Genomic DNA, 17,454 nt, shown 5'->3' with positions numbered 1-17,454 from the left:
GTACATACGTGTGCCTGTGGATATACAGAAGGAGCATTTTTCCTGGTTTGACTGGGTGCACTCAGAATCAATTGTCCAGTCAAAAGAAATAGTATAGTACCATAGGGGTTTTCAAACCAGGGTCAGGGGACACCCAGGGGGCATCCTGAATGTTCTAAGGGTCCCCAGAAAATATTTAAAGTCCTGGTAAAGTGAATTCTGAGAATTGTTTCTAAACACTTTACAGATGTTAGAAATGTATTGTTGAAAAACATTACAAAGACTCAGAAGCATGTAGTATCGAATTGTGGAGTTAAATGCTTCTTTATACAAAAAAGTATATGTATTTTGGGGGGTCCCCTGCAAAAGGTTCATCAGATTTGGGGGTCCTTTCCATAAAAAGTTTATATACTGATATATAGTACGGCCGTAAATGGTGCAAAACTGTATATGGACAAAACTATTGGTACGCCGCATCAAAACAAATGTTCTTTTCTGAAATGACTATATCCCTGTGTACAAGTCATTGATGGGTTTGGTCGATGAGTGTTTGACTCGAAGCTTGCAAGTCAAGCTCTTTTACAGTAGACTGAATAAATCATCTCTTTTTGGAAGAGCTTACGCACAGGGACATTGTCATGATGGAATAGAAAAGAGCTCTGCCCAAGCTGTTGCAATAAAACCAGAAGCACACACTTCTCTAGAATATAATTATATGCTGTAGCATTAAAGGGGAACTCCGTGAGGTAGTTTTGGAAGCTTTCTGACTCCTCTATAGATTGCAACGCAACCAAACACATGAGCCACATGACATGACCACACAGGCTCTATGTCATGTGGTCCTTGGGAAAGTGCTCTGGAAACTAACATTCAAATCAAGACGTTTTTTAATATAGTTGTTAGTTTTGTTTGCACACAAAATGTATCATCATCGCATTATATTCATTTATACAGAACCACAGTGGAAAATTGTATGATGTCATTACACACATTCAGGAGTCAGAAAGCTTCCAAAACTACCTTAATTTGCGTTTTGGGGAATAATAGAGGTCCTTGAGATGTTAAACTACTTGAGGGTGAATAATTAATGGCAGAACTTTCATTTTTGGCCAGAGTTCCCCTTAAGATTTGTACTCATTTCATTAGAAGGGGGTGTCTCAATACTATTGACCATATAGTGTGTGTATTATGGTTTGAATCAGATGCCATCACTTCACCATGGTGTATAGATCTAGTATATGACCTGATGTATTAAAGAATGACATTTATGGGAACGACAAAAATCTGGACACATTTACCTGTCAATTTAAAGGGATAGTTCACGGTAAAATAAACATTTTGTCATCATTAACACGCCCTTTTGTATGACTTCCTTTCTTCTGCAAAACACAAAAGAAGATATTTATAAAAAATATTGGTTAACAAAAACCATCGGCGCCCATTTACTTTTTCACTATTGTGAGGACACAAAACTAATGCAAGTCAATGGGGACCTACAGTTTTCAGTGACCGGCATTTTTCAAAATATGTTCTTTGTCTTTTGCAGAAGAAAGAAAGTCATACAGATTTGAATTTACATAAAGCTGAGCAAATGATGACATTTTGGGGTGAACTATCCCTTTAAATTAATGATTGATAAGCATGAGTTTTCACAATCCCCATCACAATTTTGTTTCGACAATGTATAAATAAAGACAACATGTTTTTGTCCTCTGCTCAGATCACAAACCATTAAAATCAGTTGAGAAATGTAAATGTCACTGTGCTTTTTATCCACAGAACCCCCCCCATCACTTGTTTTTAATCTTGTCCTGCACAATTATGCAGCGCCCTTGACATACAACTCAGCGGCCAATGTGGTGTGTCTATGTATGTCAATGACGTGATGTTAGTTATTTCTAGAAATACATACAAAACCAAATTTTCTCTCCTTACAAACCTGGGAGAAGTAAAAGATGAGTGCTTGTAATGGTGTCTGCGAAGTCTCCTTATTTCATGCGGTTCACAAGATACTAAATGGAAACTACTGCTAACACACAACAACACACAATATGAGAACTGACCATGAAGAAAAATGCTTACAAGGCAAAGAAAGTAACACATACACAGATTTATTTCTAATAGGTCAATGCATCCACAAATACAATGACAAGGACAAATGTGCTCACGCACGCACAAACAGCACGACAGCCCATCTGGACTGCAGCACTGGCCAGTGAACCGTGACACAGTGAAACTGCTTTAGGTGTGTAAACTCAGAAATACAAGGCAAAAATTACACCTCGACGAACTGATCTTAATTAAAGTCAATGTTGAATTCAATGTGACTACTTCCTAATAGTGCATGAGTCATCGGTGCAACTTATTAAAAAGATGTTTGTCTTTGCAGTCTTGCCACAGATTCTATTAACATCCACTGCATGTAAATGACTTTCATTTTTCATCTACGTCACCAAGCCCTCTTATTTGTTCACATCTGGTCAGCTATTGGTCAGCTATGGAAATACTCCCAGCCCACAATCACATCATTGGTGGAGGCAATGTTATGACGCCTGGTCCTATCAGCTCAAACCAACATATTAAAAATGCGTTTAGCGCTACCAGTGACTTACTGTAGAAATGATACACTTCACCTTCAATTTAAACACACTACACAGCACACACATACTCAACATTGCTAATCCAGGAGACACACTAAGATATGGAATTTCACAAATCGGATAACATCAAAGGTTTTTAAACTGAACCATAAGCCTCTTCATCATCTATAAAGTCTGGGAAGGAGAGAGACAGAAAGAGAGGAAGAATTTAAACATTTCTGTTCCGTGCTCAAATATAATAAAATGGTTCCACTAAGAAAAAACACGGTCCAAAATCTGTAACACAATGAAATTCTGCTTGTGTCAGTAAAGTTTCACGGACAGTAAATTGTTTTTATGACCGGTGCATTTTCTCAATGTGCCTGCTAATTTGCCAGTAAATTTTGGGACCCTGAGCAGAAATGAGAACAAGACAGAAAGAGAATGAAGAGCTAATGGAACATTGATTTTCTTTCATGTCATGCATTTGTTCAATTATGTTCAGTTTGTTTATTCTGCTTAAACCCACAGACACACATTGTAATATGATGAATTTAGAGGTTGAATTGTATCATAATCCCAAACCATTCTGTTCATAAGTACACAAACAACCATATTCCCAAATAAATCATAAACCACATATTCAAGCCCTCCCGCACACGCAGTGGTTCATGAGGACATAAATATAAAAGAATCCTTGAGCAAAATGCGATGTTTACAAAATGACTTGAGGAGTTTCCACTGTCAGAGCAATTATTATTTATAAAAATTACATCACCGTGAGTGACAGATGATTAAAGCGCAGGGACAGATATTTGTTCTCCGGGACATCCAACATATCCAGACATACAGAGCACTACCATTACTCATGGTTAACTTTGCCTGTGAAAACTATAAGAAAGCATGTTTGGCCCTGCAAGCAGTGCGTTTGCCTTCCGAGGACTCGTTGGAAAGACACTTTTGTCATGTGACTTGATTTTGACCTTAATAAATTGAGGAAATTAATTCAGTACGCTGTCTCCTCTGCTTTTGCCTTTAAATGTTGCTGTTGGTTATTATGATGGAGGTCATATCATAATATTCACCAATAATAATCTCAGCAAATGTTTCTTGTTCAAAAACTTTCCACCTCTCTTTCATTTCTTAAGGGTTTGCTGAGGTTCGTGAGGGAATTGCAGGTTATTTGTGAGTTGGTATCCTTTATGTCTACCAGGATACACGCTGCTCCATTACTTTGAAAAAAGTTAAATTACAAAGAAATGTTGCAGGTTTAATAATGTCAATAGTTATGTAAATAGTAACTTTACATTTACATTTAGACATTTAACAGACGCTTTTATCCAAAGCGACATACGGATGAGGGAAACGATGGAAGCAATTTGAACAACATAATGACAACAATAAGCAAAAAGTGCAATAAAAGAAAACTGGTCTCATATAGCCTAACACAGAATACAGAGCTAAGGTTTTTTTCTTTAGGAGTAGAAAAGAGATAGAAGTCAGAACCGATCAGGTGTTGACCGAAGATATGTGTTTTCAGACGATTCTTAAAGATGGCTACAGAATCTGTTGACTTTAAAAGAGATAAAATAATAAATACAAAGTTATACATATACATGTACTATTGAATTATTTATATATTTACTTAAAATCTCAGGGGTTACATCAAGTAAATAATTTCGGTCAAAGGGTTTCAGCTGACAAAAAGTTTGAAACATTATTCAAATGCATCTTTGCAGTCTCAAAGGAATTCATGACACAGTCACAAAATTTCGCCTCATGATAGTTCAAGTGGGACGGATAGTTTGAGAATTGGCGTGCTGTCTGGGAGCGAGGGCTCCGAGCTCGGTGATTCTCCCCGAACTAAGAGCACCCGCCCCGGGCCCGGTGTGACTGATCCCCGAGCATAAACCCCAACACTGGTCCTCAGCTGTTGGATGCTCAGGTTTACCCTACTGCCCATTTATGACCCTGTCCGTCAGCTAATGTGACCAATTAGAGTAACACGCAGGCAAACAGCCAGTTCTCTGTCGTTATGGAAACTAGCAGATATGTTTTAACTGTTGCATGCTTGTGGTATACATGTGTCTCAGATGCGGTTAATTATTTCCAGCACAAAAAACATTAGTTCACACATCCCCCACACATTCTCACACACGCACACGCAAAATGTCCTCCGCTACAATCATCTTAATTGTCGTATCATTGTGTCGTGAAAAAGTGTTCATTCCTCTCCAGTTACATCCATTACAATTGACTTTTTTCTTAATTACTTCAGCACTTCATCATCCACTCCACCAATTGAACCAATCACTTCATTATTTACTCCATTATTATTAAAAGTATTAAAAATAATAATTTTAAATCAACTACTTGATTTTCTGAGTTACAAGACCAGGTTGCAGATGAGAATACGTCATAACGCTTGACCAACAACCGACAAGAAGACTGGTGAGATGAAACATTTTTTGAAATGCTTTTAATAATTTTTGATACAGTGCTTTCATGTGCCCGCTCATGAAATAGTGAAAAATTATCAAAACAGTTCTTGAATGAAGAATCTGCTGTAACTAAAAAAAGCTCCTTCCAAATTCAGTGAAAAATATCTGATTGTTGTGAGAAATAAAATTTTAAGTTCAAATTTAAATGCCACGGCTCAGTTATGAAATTGTAGAAATGATACACTATACTGCAATCATTTTTTTCAAAGCCGTGTGCATATAGAAAAGCAATACAGTATATTAACATTACTTGATGTAAAGTTTGTGTTGTCAGTGGTTTTATTGAGATGTGCTGACTGGTGGATTTGGGAACATCATCACATTTTCCAGTTATCAGTCTTGTGATTAGAAGTTTTTCATACCTGTACTTCATGCCTGTGAGTTTTCCAGTGGACTCTTTCAGAGAAATCTGTGCGTGTCTATGCGTAAAGGAGCCCAGACTGCGGGCGATCAGCGCCACCGTCCGGAACCGTGTCCGTGCCTTGCTGGCCGTGTTCGGACTCGACGTGTTCTGCTTGTTCGGCTCGCTCGCGCGTGGGGCCTTAAGCCCGTGATCAGTGCATGCAAATGAAACCTGCATTCTTGCAGCTGTGCAATAACCGGGTTGCAGCACAGAGAATGATTGTCCTGGAAGTTCTATGGAGGAGAGTGCAGATGTCAAATGCGGAGGAGTTTTGAGTCACCTTCAAAAGAGACCAAACTTTCTCTCACAACAGTTGGTTGATCCTCACACCAAATGATAATATTGTCCTCTTTGCTCTGCTCTACTCTTTTTTACATTTCTTCCCTCCTGTCACTCCTTCTCCTCTGCTGACCCTCTGCCGTGTTCCTCCTCAGGCTGTGAGAGGTGATGGTGGGGTTTTCTTCAACCTCTGCTCCACTGCTATGAGACTATGGAAGCAGTCAGCGTGCACCGCAGGAGATGCACAGGCAGCAGACTCCAGGGCTCCGGCAAAACACTCGGCAGGTGGTCAACAGGATAATCGATAGATCCTTGAAAGTCCAGGACGGAGCAGGACACCCTTTTTAATTGCCCGTCCACCCTGCAAGATAGTGAGCTGTGGGCTGAGATGACTGCAAAAACACGCTGCGTCCCGCATCAAATGTCCTCTCAATAACAGGCGAATGTGGTTTAGGCGGCACTAAAAACAGTCAGTTTGATGAAGAAATATATATATAGAGAGCGAGAGAGCGAGAGAGAGAGAGAGAGAGAGAGAGAGAGAGAGAGCTGCATGATCACTGTGCCAGCAAGTGAAGGAGAATCAAATAGAGATGGAGAGTGTGTGAAAGAGCGTAGCATGTGAGAAAGATGCTCAATCAAACACGATAAGGAGGGAGGAGAGAGAGAGAAAGAAAGAGGGGAAAATAGAGAGTGAGAGAGGGAGAGAGAGTGGGAGAGGGAGACTGCGATGAGACTGAAATAACTGCAGTCTCTCACCAGTGGCTCAGTGCAGCTCTACACAGCGAGAGTGAAGAAAATCCATCTGGATGGGACTGTGTGTGTGCATGTATTCATGTGTATAAATCTCAAACACAGATGTCATTAAAATTTCGCATTGTGTCACAGTCTCTCCCTACAACTTCTTGTGACACAGTTAATCATTGTTACAATGTTTTAATAATTTAAAGCATATAAAACCCATAAAAGATGTCACAACATACACCCTTGATACGTATTCCCAGCTTAACCACACACAAAGCAAGAAATGAGGCTTCTGTCAGGTCACACAATGACGCAGGATTTGTTGCCTGAGCCCTGTCCCACAAAGCCTTTGGCACACACATGCCTCTGCTTAGAAACTTCCCCTCGCTATATTGTGATTGTGACTAAGGTTGAACAGAAAAGGCCCATCAGCGAATGAGCTCAGAACTGGACGTTGTATGAACATATCGAAGACCACCAAGCAGTCCAGTTAATAAAACCTAACATAAATCTCTTTAATTTCTCTCTGAGCAAGAAGAACCAGACACACAGAGTATAAAAGCCAATGTATCCGTGGGTGCACACGCTTGTGTTAAAACACAATCTCTGTTGAAGTGAAAGTTCACCAAAAATGAAAATTCTTTCATGATTTACTCACCCTCTTGTCATTTCAAACCTGTATGACGTTCCTTCTTCTGCAGAACACAAAAACAACATTTTGAGGTTAACCGGCATTCATTCACTTGCATTCATTTTGTGTCAATACAATTGAAGTGAATGGGTACTGCACTGTTCGGTTCCCAACTTTCTTCAAAATATATATTTTTTGTGTTCTGCGCAGAAAAGAAAGCAATCCAGATTGGAAATGAGAGTAAATTATGACATAATTTTCATTTTTGGGTGAACTAATCCCTTTAACTACAAATCTGTGTGTAATTTCTAGGAGTACATTTTGTGTTACTTTTAATCCAACTTGTGTCGTCTCACAAAATCTTCGAAACGACAGATACTGTGTTAAATAGCTTTGTCCACGCATTATCTCTTGAGTGTAGTGTGCCTGCTCAGAAGTGCCTCTCTCTTACAGTCTTAACTGAGTGTAAGTGTGTCATTAAAATGAGCTTAATCTGAGACTGTCACACTTTGGCGTCCCTGTTGGAAAACTATTCTGGCACCCCGAGACAAAGATCTCTCTAAACGTCCCCCTGATAATGAGACTCAGTCAGAGATCACCCACTTTATTACACTCCCATCCAAATAAAGAGCTCTTGTAGGAAATTAGTTTAGTCAAACAAGGTTTTGAAAGAGATCTCAGAGGACGCAGTTTTTTCATTTTCTGATCCAGATGTATTAGCAGTAGTTGAGTTTCTCCTCTCCAAGAACAGGAAAATCCTTTAGAAAACACAAATATATGAAAATAAATTCCATTAATGGCATGTACAAGGATGTACCCAATGTTGGATGGATGGGTGGGCTGAAAGGTTAAATCTGTTTACTAAGAAAACTGGACTATTCTTATCATGCTGTATATTTTCAATCTATTATACAAGTTTTTCCCACAATAAAAATATTTCCTTATTTGCAAAAACAGAAAATCCTGTTTTATTATGATATTATGTTTAATTCAGTCTTTCTTCCGCACAACACAAAGAAGATATTTTGAAAAATGTTGGTAACCAAAAATCGTTGCTCCCCATTGACTACTATGGACACAAAACCAATGCAAGTCAAAGGGGACCATTAGTTTTCAGTTACAAACATTTTTCAAAATATCTTCTTTTGTGTTTTTCGGAAGAAAGAAAGTCATACGGTTTTAAAAAGACAACAGGGTGGGTAATTGATGACAGAATTTTCATTATGAAGGTGAACTATTCCTTTAATCAAAACAGCCCAAGCACAGTTTGATAGAAACCACATGGAATGCACAATAAAAAGCATGATTTTTGACCATTTTATTTTTGCAAATGAATTCTTCTGCAAATAAATGTAATTTTTTTATAATTTCACTATTATATGTTGAATATCTGAGTGCTATGCTATAGACTAAAATGCTTCAGAAACCAAAAAGCTAAAAAACTTAACAAAGACAACCTAGAAAACTCTGTCGCACAATGGCTAATTTAAGATTTTATTATACACTGTGTGAAGGCTTCAGGTTGTCATTAAAAGAGTTCATTCTAAAAGTAAAAACGTCTTTAGATCATTTCTGGCAAACCGTTTTAAAGAAACATCCATCCATCCATCCATCCATCCATCCATTCATCCATTCATCCATTCATCCATTTTCTACCGCTTATCCGAACTACCTCGGGTCACGGGGAGCCTGCGCCTATCTCAGGAGTCATCGGGCATCAAGGCAGGATACACCCTGGATGGAGTGCCAACCCATCGCAGGGCACACACACTCACTCATTCACTCACGCACTCACACCCTACGGACAACTTTTCCAGAGATGCCAATCAACCTACCATGCATGTCTTTGGACCAGGGGAGGAAACCGGAGTACCCGGAGGAAACCCCAGAGGCACGGGGAGAACATGCAAACTCCACACACACACAAGTCGGAAGCGGGAATCGAACCCCCAACCCTGGAGGTGTGAGGCGAACGTGCTAACCACTAAGCCACCGTGCCCCCTCTTAAAGAAACATATCCTTTATAAAAAGTACAATTGAGTACAAAAGTACAAGTTTGAATCTGTCAGTCACTACCTCTATAAAGAACTCAAGAATAAACTGCTTACTTTGTAATTGGTAAGAATGCCACCCTCTATCAGATCTAGATATTTGTCTTCACACTAGCTCTTCGCCTAAGGTAAAATCTGCATCTTCTCTCACTCTCTCAGAATAATCCCAGCTGTCATATGGGATTAGTTATATTTCAATTCATTAGCATACAGACTCCGTGTGAGTCAAAAAAGATCAAATCGGCTGCTATTCAGTGGTGAAGACTTTCGTGTTAGTCTCTCCTTCTGCTTCTGAGAGATGGTAAGATTAACACATCGTATCGGTGTTTCGATCCATTTAAAAAATCTTTGATTTTGTGACAAAGCTGAAACCAATATTACTTTGCTTTCATGCAGTGCCCATTTGGGCTGTCAGATGAAATTTTAGTCTTTTCATTTCAAACCCCCTGAAGACATCACATAAAATTGTGAGTGTCTATATCGGAAACATGTCGGGAATGTTATTGAAGCAACAAACATTCTTTAGAAAAAAAATATTTTATATCTTTTGGAGCTTGGTTTAATGCTTAGTTGTTCTGCGACTCTACTGTCAATTACAAATTTCCTCACTTTCTAATACACTACAAAAAGGTACTTCAAAAGGTTATCTGATGCCATAGAAGAACCTTTTGGTTCCATAAAGAACCTTTAACATCTGAGGAATCTTTCTGTTCTATTGCATTGCTGTGAAAAACCTTTAATTTTAAGAGTGTACATACTGTGAGTATTGGAAATATAACACTGCATTGAACTGGATTTGGGTTATTTGAAATGATCCAGCAAAAACATTAACAACATTTTCGATTGACATGTACCTGTAGATCATTTTCGTGTTGGGACCCACTCTCTCCTGAACAGAGCACCCATGGGTTCGCACCAAAGCGTCCAGCTTCTGTGGTTCCAGGACATACCCAGATGTGCCTGTCCCGTGGAGAAGACCTGTTGTCAGGTGTGAGTTCAGCCCTGCACTCTGTCTCTGGAGCAAGCGACCCGGGGTTCTCATATTCCTCTGCCTAGGGACAGTAATCTCACTGCAAGCTGCCTTGCACAAATACATTTAGCGAAGAATCCACTAAAACCACAAAAGGCAAAACTGGTTGTTTGTCTGCAGTGTACTGCATGTGTAGTTCTTTTATAAGCGTTTCTTGGGATAAACACAATTGTCTCTATGGGTAAACATAACCATAATCCTGATTGAGGCCAATCCAAATACAGGATATCAGTGGTGTTTTTAGTAATCCTCCAGGACTAGTCATGGGGATTCTGACTTCATGGCATGCAGTGAACAATAGAAGATAGATTTGTAAATCATCCACATGTTCCCTGTGTGACTTGTGTAGTCTGAAAATATCTAAAATCTCTGCCTAGCCAGCTAGATACATTTACACACACACACACACACCCAGGAATGAGCAGCTGTGTCTACAATTTGATTATTTCCTTAATTCCAAACACGGACACCTAGACACAGCTAGCTTTACTGAGGCACCATGACAGATCCATATTCCTGGCATTTTAATAGTTAGATTACAAAAGCAGTTCATGCCTGTATTATGATGCTGTATGACTTCAATGCTGGTTGCCAGCTCATTTGGTGGAGTAAGCTGGGAAAAGCTTTGGGGCATATTTCTGACAATAGATCAGATCTCTGGAATGATCTGAATTTGATCCAAAAAAATAGGAGAACAGCAGAGCATTCTATAGACTTGGTCGTCATAGATGGGAACGCCCAGAAAAAAGACATATATCCATTTGTGCCGTGGGGGAAAACAATCCATTATAATCAATGCATGTGGACCTCATTAGGCACTTGATAATAGCTCTTTGTAATGATTACGACTTATTTTTCACTTGGTTAAGTTTCGAAAAGTTGCTATGTGGTGTTCTGAATCTCTATTAAATAAAATAACCCTTATCTGAAGTTTATATACTGTGGAAAAAAAATGATTGATGTAGGGTGTCCCCTTGCACCTTAACCCAGGGACTGTCTAAAACGTTTAATGTGGAAAACACTTATTCATTCAGTGAATCTGTGATATGGTCAATTTTACCCCGAGTTTGGGCTAGTTTACTTAACTGATTATTATGCTACACTTATTTTTAGAGTTAGTTTTGTAGCATAACCATGAGAACGCTAAATCACAAATGAATTAAAGTGGCCAATATAAAATATGAATAGTTATATGGCTCTTAATTGCAAAACTGAATTGTTATGTGGTTAACCTGTTTCCTTATAATGGATTTCTGTGTGGGAAAACGTTGCGTGTTACAGTCAAAACTGTGCATAAGATGAATTAATTTAACATGTTCTTTTATATCATAGCTTTAATGAACATGGGATAAAAATATAGACTGTTGAATGACCCTGGGATACTGATATTATAGTTGTCGCCTAGCTGGAGACTCAATCCGGTAACAAAAAATGACGTGAAACGACACCTCTGACCATTTCGTCTCCCTCCCAGGGTATCTGTATATAAAATTGGAGTCGGCCGCCTCCATCAAATTTCGTGCCCCCTTCGACTCTCATCAAAATTGTGTCGGGTGTCTGTCTTCACAAAAACACTATGTTAATTCAATGGACTGTCATTTGGAACTGCAGTTGCTGCATTACGCTACTATGTCGCCGCTATTTTGTCATAAGAGTTGCTGTTGCTGTTTAGCGTTGCTGTTTATTTTCCTCAGCAATATTAGGTGCTCTATTAGCTAATAGCTGCATTTTGTGGCTTTTCAGGTGAATATTGTTTATAATGCATTCATGCAAACGGTACTTAGGGTACGGTAGGCGCACATGTGCTTGTGTGCACAAGATCAGATTGTCTCCACCTACGCCTCATTTTGAGCCAGGATGCCTCCCAATGCGGTCCTGTTTTTTGACGTTTCTTGCTCTGTTGAATGGAAAAAGTGATTTTATGTAGACCATACTGGTAAACGCCATGAATTTCAAATGAGGGGGGAAAGAATGTTTTCCCCCAGGACGCGCCACCAGCTATGACACGATATCAACGAAGTCTATTGCTGCGTCCCAATTGGCATACTATCTATCCTAAATAGCATTCGAAAATAGAATTAGTACATCCGTAATTGTAGTATGTTGAAAATATGTATGCAACATGCAACATAGTGCGTGAGGTCAGCTTCACATACTTTATGGGCATTTCTCAATTCCACAGCATCTGAAAGACAAACCTGGATGGGCATACCACAGCGACTTTTGGGACTTCGAGCGGGATCCGTACATGCACAAGGCTGCATTCGATGCATCCTTGATATCGAGAACACATCCGGGTACTTTCATGCATTCTCCGTTCTTGTGTTCCTGAGTATTGGAACTGGACTTTGACGAGAACACAAGGCCGCTAAAGAACGTATATTGAGGTTAAATGGAGGTGGGGCTAATTTGCATATTGTTTATTTCGAATACTAAATGAAGCAAAAGTGTACTTGCATTCAAATCATGTTAAGTCATAAGTTATCATCACAGGAAAAACCTTTAACAAATGCTTAAAGATGAGTTTTAAGTGATACAATTATGAAATGCAGTGGGACTTTAAAAAATCTAAATCTGTAAAGATCTGTTTTCAAATTCCGATTTAGGCTACACAAGCAGATTTGTCATCAATTCACATTCGCTCAAACAGATTTGCTCTAAAAAACAGATTCTGTTCTCAGACTCCAGCCAATTCAGTTGTAGACAAATTGGTGTAATAAATTTTGCAATCTTAAGAATGGCAGACAGTCACAGGAAGAGAGTCAAAAGTCTAAACTGAAGGAAAGACGATCAAAGGCTGAGAGACAGAAGAAAGACCTGAAGATGTGGTGAGAGTCTGAAAAAAGAGATCTGTAAGTATAAAGAAAGAATGCCATAGAGAGAAAAAGAGAAGGAGATATAATATGATGCTTGACCAACCACATTCCTCCCTATTACTGCTACAGGCTCAAACACTGCTTTGTAATGACACAGTAAACATGCTCATTCCAACACAACACACATGCACGCACGCACGCAAACACGCGCATGCACACGCACGCACACACAAACAAGACATAAGTTTGAAGCTTAAAGTTACATACCATAACGTCTGACCCAATTATGCTTCTACAGTATATTTTTTTAAACAATCGGCGTCGGAACCATTGTATGGGTAAGATAAGACCTCACATACAAACGACCACTTCCACTTCTTGATTATAATTGGCTGAGTTGTGTTTGATGCCAATACACTTTGTTAACAGAGTTAATTCTCGAGACTACAGCACGGGATTACTGCGCCATCTAGTGTTTGTGTCTGTGTCACACATGGGAACATTCTGCTGCATGTCGGATTAACTGCTTTTTTTATTAAAGCAACTTACTTTAGCCAGATATGTGGTAAAAGTTTTAGACTATAAAAGCAATAAGTCAGAATACTTGCAAAGTGGAGAAAGCGCACGGCAGGAGCCTAGAGCTGTCTGCATTGTTCCGGTTTGCACATTTACAAGTTTTGTTAACGATACATTGGCTCAATTGTAGTGGATGCTATGCCATCTGCCGTGCGACATTTTTTACTACAACATCAGTTTTAGAAAGAGATAAATAACATAGGCATACGTAAATGTTAGAAACATATACAAATATCATTTCGTTTAAATAAATATTTAAAGCAAATCAAGTCAGAGAATAGGCCTTATCAATAAATAAAGATATACAGTGCACTGCACAAACTTCTCCTAAAAATGCCCCAAAATTATTAAAAGTATAAGAACGTTATTTTGTTACTACTAATTTTCTATTTTCGTATTTTAAATAAAGTTTATTTTAAAACACAAATCGGGTTTGGGGTAGTTTTGTGCTTAGCAACGGTTGCTATTTAACTCGGGTTGCCGTCTCCATGGTAACAACAAACAAGTCCTCCAGAGTAGCCTGCCGAAGCTGGTAATCCTCTAAATTGTTCATGAAACTTTTTCTTTGTAAATACAGAGATGGAAGGTGTCGCGTCTGTGCTGGATCTTCACGCTCTTTCAGCTCTACTCAACCCACCGGAGGATGACGAAGATTTCAAGGTAACGTGACGCGCTTCAAAAACACATTTTTTCCTCATCATGTACGTTGTCTTCTTGCTAAATAATTGTTACTTACTGTTTTGTGGAAATAAAGGCCATGGCGAGAATAGGACCGGGCCACATCGGCGCCCCTGTTCTACCTGATCGAACAAACAACAACGGTACTAATACTTTAAAATTATATATGAAAAATATTAACACATGAATACCTCAGTATCCTTAAAAGTACCTGTAAATGCCATTTTTTATGTAGCCTAATACAGCACCACTGTAACAATACATATCAACACCGTACTTATGATGAGATGTATGAAAAATGAACGTAAAATAAGCTGAGAATAATATAGAAATAAAAAGTGAACTGTATAAAATATATAATATTAAATGAGTAAAACTACAAAGACTAGAATGAAAGAATGAACCAGTTCAAAGAACACTGTGACAAACAACCTCCTTTGTATTGGGTTTATGTTTTGGTAACACTTTGTATTTAATGCATTAGCTGACATGAACTAACAATGAGCAATATAGTTTTTCAGAATGTAATATTCTTTGTTATAAATACATTAATGCATTGGCAGACGCTAAAAGCGACTTACATTGCATTATCCTATACATTTGTTTCTAAGTATGAGCAATCCCTTGGATCGAACCTAGACCTTGGCGTTGCTAGTGCCATGCTCTTACCACTAGCCACAGTAAACATTATCATTGTTAATGTATTTTAATGCCAGTTACAGTTGTTCATTTTAGGTCTCTGTGCAAGAACTATGTTAGCAGCTTCAACTTCTCATTTTATAAATGTACCTAATAGTAAAGGCTGAAACTGCATGAACTAAGATTAATAAATGCTTTAGAAGTGCAGCATTGTTCATTGTTTGTTAATTAACTAATTTTAACAAATACAACCTTTTCGTAGTGTTACAGTTTTTTTAACGCTTAAAATAGATAAGCACTGATCATCACTCTAAACACATTTTGTTACATACATCTACACAGATGACAATGCTTGTGTGAAGAAGAAGAGCAAAGACATCTGGGATGAAGAAGAAGTGACTGAGGCATCACACTTTGATGACCTCATTGATCCACGGCCACAGCCTGAGTAAGAGAAGATATGCGTATCACACATCAGACATCACATACAGTATTACCTGAGTGTACAGTAAGTGATGAGTGATTCTGGCACTGTGTGTACGTTTGTCTAGGTACGAGATTGTGCTGAAACAGTCTGTTGGCACTGAAGATTTGTTTCTTGGCCTGAGCAGAAAGGACCCCTCGTCCATGTGCTGCGACAGCATGCTGGTACTCATTCACACAAAAGACGAACATCACATTATTTCAACCTGCACATCACTTTACAGATTTCTTAATAAACAGTAGAATTTCAGTGCAAAGTGATGTTTTGTAAAACCCAAAGTCAGAGGATGAAGAGTCTCTTGATGCCTCTTAAAGGGACAGTTCACCCAAAAATGAAAATTCGGTCATAATTTACTCACCTTCAGGTTGTTCCAAACCTGCATACATTTCTGCTAAACACAAAGGAAGATATTTGGAAAAATGTCAGTAGCCAAACAGATCTCATCCCCCATTTACTGCCATAGTAGGGAAAACAAATACTATGGGAGTCAATGGGAGATGAAATCTGTTTGGTTACTGAAATTCTTCCAAATATCTTCCTTTGTGTGTGAATTTTTCATTTTTGGGTGAACTCGTTTTAATTACAAATACTAAAGGTTCCGTGAGGTTCTGTCAGTGTGACAGTACTAGCCAGTAACCCTGAATAGTGTAGGTTCCACAATGAAGCCAGTATAGGATCTAATGTTAATTTGAATTGAGGTATATCAATATGAGTTTAAGAAAAAAGCCGGATTTATAAATTAAATCAAAGTATCAAACATTTAAAGTTTTTTTTCTGAAATGAAAAGGATTTCAAAAAGTGTTTGAAACATCTTCTCTGCGCTGTGGAAGTCTCAGAGCTTGATTTAATGTTGGTTTTTAGGAAGCAGGCTATTGAAGTCAATGTCAAGAACTTGCGATGCAAACTTCAGTCATGATCTTACTGTGCTCTGACAATCCTTCAAATACTAAGCTGTTGCATTTCAAAAGCTCTGTTTATATCTCAATGTTATTTCACAATCTCTTTCTTTCACACACCCAGGTAAAAGTTAAACTGCCTGGAACGAAAGCTTCTGATTTGGTTTTGGATGTGAGGGAGACATTCCTTGATCTGAGAACGCCAAAGTAGTAAGTATACATCTTCCTTGTGTATCTTAAATATAACATTCTCTGTCGAGAACATATGAAGAGTTAACCTTGAGATAACTCTTTAATTTCTTAAGTCATAATAAATAACAACTAACTAACACAATAAAAACATGATAGACATAATAAAAAACTTTATTTTAAACTGAGTAATCTCATTTTGGAACCAAACTCTTATTATAAATGACTGTACGAGTTTTGTCTGTGTTTGTGTTGACAGTAAATTAGGCCTTCACCTGCCTCACCCAGTCCACAAACAGGAGGGGACTGCCAGGTTTATCACAGAGAGAGAGGAACTGGAGATCACTCTGCCCATGAACAGACCGATGGACAGTATTAACCTGGCCTAAGAGAGAGTGACAGAGAAGGAGAGAGACTTTTTAGTGAATAAAGAGCAGAAGGAGCCACTGAGGAATATAAATGTTTTCCTTTTTTTTAATTGTGGGAATACAGCTGCTGTCATACAGTTTCTCTTCGACGGGAAGTTGGATATATTCAATCCTGTAAATGGCCCTTAATGAACCATAAATTGTTTTAGAAAATAAATGATTCGTTACAATGTATTCATTTCTTCAGTTAAAAAGAGATTGTGCTGGATACGTTACCTGGATAAGAAATATTATATAAATATGATCCTGTTATGCAGTATTACAAATTTGGTTGTTGTACTCTTGTAGCCTGGCATGTTCAGCGTTCAGTGCAATCCTTTATAATCCGGGGTGCACGTAAGTTTTTCTATCTGGTTCTCAAGAGAGCACCTGGAGATTCGTTTTGGTGATCACATTGCACATAGTGTGACAAATTATGTTTACCTATTAAAAATAAAGGTAAAAAAGTATACTTCTAAATGAACAATAAACCAAATAATAAAGTGGGATAATACTATATTAAGGGGGGCACGGTGGCTTAGTGGTTAGCACTTTCACCTCACACCTCCAGGGTT

At 38.4% G+C, this 17,454-nt stretch overlaps 2 protein-coding genes across 3 annotated transcripts in view; one reads left to right on the top strand and one right to left on the bottom strand.

The window, feature by feature from the left end:
• kcnab1b (potassium voltage-gated channel subfamily A regulatory beta subunit 1b) overlaps positions 1 to 10,610 on the bottom strand; it is a 34,205-nt gene extending 23,595 nt beyond the window's left edge. Inside the window, exon 1 of one of the 2 annotated variants that reach the window (XM_056744710.1) lies at positions 10,019 to 10,610. In XM_056744710.1, coding sequence (XP_056600688.1) covers positions 10,019 to 10,260 — 242 coding nt within the window. In that variant the 5' untranslated portion in view covers positions 10,261 to 10,610. Of the gene's footprint in view, positions 1 to 5,421; positions 6,339 to 10,018 lie in introns of those variants that run through there. The other variant, XM_056744711.1, reaches the window with a different exon arrangement.
• A 2,609-nt stretch (positions 10,611 to 13,219) lies between these two features.
• Positions 13,220 to 17,074, top strand: dnaaf6 (dynein axonemal assembly factor 6). Its single transcript, XM_056744749.1, has 7 exons — positions 13,220 to 13,348; positions 14,164 to 14,246; positions 14,341 to 14,407; positions 15,246 to 15,351; positions 15,455 to 15,551; positions 16,408 to 16,493; positions 16,732 to 17,074. The coding sequence occupies exons 1-7, from the start codon at positions 13,297 to 13,299 to the stop codon at positions 16,859 to 16,861; spliced, it is 621 nt and encodes a 206-aa protein (XP_056600727.1). The 5' UTR covers positions 13,220 to 13,296; the 3' UTR covers positions 16,862 to 17,074.
• Positions 17,075 to 17,454: the final 380 nt, after the last annotated feature.

The sequence above is a fragment of the Triplophysa dalaica genome, chromosome 3 (assembly GCF_015846415.1).
Source record: "Triplophysa dalaica isolate WHDGS20190420 chromosome 3, ASM1584641v1, whole genome shotgun sequence".
In the NCBI taxonomy this organism is placed as follows: domain Eukaryota; kingdom Metazoa; phylum Chordata; class Actinopteri; order Cypriniformes; family Nemacheilidae; genus Triplophysa; species Triplophysa dalaica.
This window is presented reverse-complemented; position numbering and strand designations above follow the sequence as displayed.